The following is a 3,563-nucleotide window of genomic DNA, read 5'->3' as shown; positions in this document are numbered from 1 at the left end:
TAAGAAAACAAATTCACCCTTTATTTCTTTTTAATTTAACTTCTCATTTCCCTTGAATCAAAATCTATATATTTTTCATTTTTACTTAACTGAGTCCGTCGGTAAATTATTTGCTACATACGAAAAAGCGGTACTTATTGTTTTATAAAATAAATATTTTTTTAAATTAATTTTTACGATAGTTAAAAGATACTCCACCGACACTGTATTTGTGAAAAAAAATTCTTTTTCCATTTACCATAATTTTTACTTATAAAACTTATAAAATTAATTAATTAATATCCGCGCAGCGCGCGGGCCATAATCTAGTTGATATTATGTCCGACTCTCTATTAAGTATACACCTTATTTTGAATGGTTGTCATAGTGACCACTTTTGTTATATCATGATCCTCACTTGTCGTATAATTACTTTCTTCGAATAACAAAACACATGAGAGTTATTACAACATGCTATCGTCTTCATTGTCGAGTGAAGTGAATTTAAGGTTTAGGCTACTGAGGGAAGTAAATTTAATCTATGTGATGCCAAACTAAATTATTGAATAACATAATATAACAATTCCCAGATAAATAACATAATACCTTCAAATTAAAATGGAAAGATGTCGATTGCAGATGTTTTCAGATTGTGAGATCAATTTAATGCAGCATTGATTTGTGTCTTCTTTGATCTACGGATACCCGTTGTGTTTCTTGTTGCATCGACGTCTATATCTGATTCGCGCGAAACCGTCACTCCCAAAATCGACCCCTCAATCTTCAACCACAGCTCTGGTTCACACTGTCAAAGCTATTCCCGACCTCGCCGTCATTGTTGTGTTGTGCCGCTTCTTACCTATTTTCTCAGGTATTTTCTAAAACTAGCAATAATTTATAATGACACTTGAATATATCACTCTGCTTTGTTCAATTTGAGTGTGTTCGTTCAGGGATTTTTATTTGTGTTTTTGATTTAATCTCTCATGCATTTGCAAGTAATTGAGAAGCTTGGCTGATTTTTTTTGCTATTTAATTTGTTTCTTATTTTCGGAGTTGTGATTGTGTTTGAGAAATTGCTTGCTAAATTATGCATGTGTGCAATCACTGGAAGCGGAAGCCAACACATCAGCATGACGAGGGTTCCAAACGGAGGAATAGACACAATAAGGTGTTCTTTGAAAGTGCAAACGGAAGTGGGGCGATCGAGAGTTCATAATTTGATGGTGTCATCCCATGAACTGGAGAGGAAAGAGTCACGGCAAACGGGGTTGAGCGGTGCCGACGGCTTTGCGGGTTTTCGTAGAATGGACTGAACTTGACGGAGGAACCGTTGAATGGGGTTTTGAAAACTGACATCATTTTGAGAATCGGAGTTTGGTTAGGTGAAAGAGTGAGTGTTAGGTGTTTGATGTTATGCGCCTGAGGTTGGTTCTCTTTGGTTTGTCATATGTTTGTCAATAAGGTGTTTAAGGATTGATATATAGTGGCAGCTATGCAATGCAAGATTGAAGATTACCAGCTAGTTCAAATCTTTAGTCATAGAAAAATATGTATTGGTTTCTCAAGTATGCTACCCCTTTTATCTTTTTTATAATATATATTGTTTGATGAATGATTTCTATTTGAGATATATTGAGAGGATTCACTGTGATTGTTTATTGACTTGTTTATTGCAGCAAGCTGAATCAGCAGTGGTATCGAGAGAGTCACAGGGTGTTGTGACCGCTGAGACGATTCAAGTGGCGTTTCGTTTAACTGAAAAAGGGTTTACTGCCATGGTTTCTGAATTATGGAATACTCGACCACAAGTTGCAACTACTGGAACTTGTTGTTTGGTTGGAGTGATTTTTCAGCAGACGCTTTTTATCGCAAATGTGGGAGATTATTGTGTTGGTGGGGTTGCAGCGATTCAGCTGTCTCCTGAACACAATGCAAATCTCGAGGGTGTTAGACAGGAACTTAGAGAATTACACCCTTATGATCCCCAAATTGTTGTTCTCAAGCATGGAGTATGGAGAGTAAAAGGAATTATTCAGGTAAATTTTATATTGTTGAATCATTGAATGTTGTGGTGGCCTATTAGACATTTATTGATTGCTTTAGTTCATTATTGTGTTTTCTCCTTGAAGTGTTGTGTGGAAGGAGCTTTGATTTTGAGTTTTGATTATAGGATAATAGATTGGTGTGTGTTCCCCATTGCTTCCCATCATCACGTTATGTATAAAAGCAAACAAATAACTATTTGTGTGACATTCTTTTCAAATTTTATTTTCTCATCTTTGGTTACTTTTCCAATAATCTAATGTGAACAATCTGCGCACATAGTCTTGCTGCATGCGTAATTGATATGTGCATTTTAATGTGGTACAAGAGTCAAAAGTGATTCTACCTTTAAGAGTTAGTACTCAATCAGATTATCATAAATTAGAAAGACTTCAAACTCTTAAAATGGTTTATAGATGTTACATGAAAATATCACAGCTAAATTAACAGTTGCTTGTCCTTTAATTGCGGAAAAATTGGAATTTTTTATAGCTGAATGCTTAACTAATAACTTGGAAACATGTATTTATACTTCGAATATTCATCGATAACCTTCATCAGCTTGTATCAAATTTAAAACAATGGAAGATGAATTATAATCTTGCTTTGTGCCTGGAACAGGTGAATAAGCTGGAAGAAAGCTTCAATGTGATTAACTCGAGAACAAGGCCACTTGCAGCATATTTATTTACAAAGGACAATAAGTTCAAGGAACAATTTGTAAAGAAAGTTTCTGCTGGTGGTTTGCTTATCAATGACACTTCCTTACATGTAATCTCTTGTTTTATTTTTAAAACTTTTGTATGAATGCATTAAGTACATATATCCTTGTCATGCAATGTTGTTAATCTTATCTGTTTTTTCCTTTTCCTTGTGCAGCTTGTGGTTTATACTTTGCCATTTGGGGGAGTTGGAGACAGTGGAATGGGTGCATACCATGGAAAATTCTCCTTTCATGCTTTTACTCACAGAAAGGCAGTACTTTATCGCGGTTTTACAGGCGATTCATCTTTAAGGTACCCACCTTACACGGATAGAAAGCAGAAATGTATGAAGGCTCTAGTTGCTGGTGATGTTCCCGGTATTGTTTGTGCTCTTCTCGGATGGTCCTAAGCTTTAATTTGTTTTCCAATGTGGCTGTTAGTGATTTATCTTTTGAACTGATTCTATTGTATTTATTGTGCACAATGCACATTGGTTTCATTATGACCACTTTTCAAAATATTTCTCTTGGTGATCAAAAAAAGCTTTCAATTAATTAACAAGAATTCTGTAAAATACCAAAAACTCATTAAAACAAAACAAGCTTAAATTTCTAATGAGAAGAACAATTATTGAGAAGTTTGCAAGTTCTATTAGACAATAATAATTAAAGTGGTTCAAAATCAGAATAATATTTTAATTTGTGTCTTGTGGTGTATAGGATCTTGATGAGCAATCTTCAGACAGTTGATTTGAAAGGCCTTACAAATCAACAAAAATTAGCATTTTGGATCAACTTGTATCATGCATGTATGGTAGAAATTTCTTTTATAAAT

At 34.5% G+C, this 3,563-nt stretch overlaps 1 protein-coding gene across 5 annotated transcripts in view; it reads left to right on the top strand.

Moving 5' to 3' along the window:
* Nucleotides 1-437: 437 nt before the first annotated feature.
* The window catches only part of LOC101497514 (aldehyde dehydrogenase family 3 member H1-like), a 5,161-nt gene continuing 2,035 nt past the window's right edge, over nt 438-3,563 (top strand). Inside the window, exons 1-5 of one of the 5 annotated variants that reach the window (XR_003470795.2) lie at nt 442-1,547; nt 1,659-2,018; nt 2,647-2,796; nt 2,905-3,106; nt 3,449-3,537. Coding sequence is in view for 4 of the 5 variants with exons in the window: in XM_027330984.2 (XP_027186785.1) it covers nt 1,758-2,018; nt 2,647-2,796; nt 2,905-3,138 (645 nt within the window). In the remaining variant the exon portion in view is untranslated. Of the gene's footprint in view, nt 1,548-1,658; nt 2,019-2,646; nt 2,797-2,904; nt 3,250-3,448; nt 3,538-3,563 lie in introns of those variants that run through there. The other 4 variants (XM_027330984.2, XM_027330983.2, XM_027330982.2 and 1 more) reach the window with 4 other exon arrangements.

This window comes from Cicer arietinum, chromosome 4 (genome assembly GCF_000331145.2).
Source record: "Cicer arietinum cultivar CDC Frontier isolate Library 1 chromosome 4, Cicar.CDCFrontier_v2.0, whole genome shotgun sequence".
Lineage (NCBI taxonomy): Eukaryota > Viridiplantae > Streptophyta > Magnoliopsida > Fabales > Fabaceae > Cicer > Cicer arietinum.
Note: the sequence above shows the minus strand (reverse complement) of the source record. Positions and strands in the feature narration are given on the sequence as shown.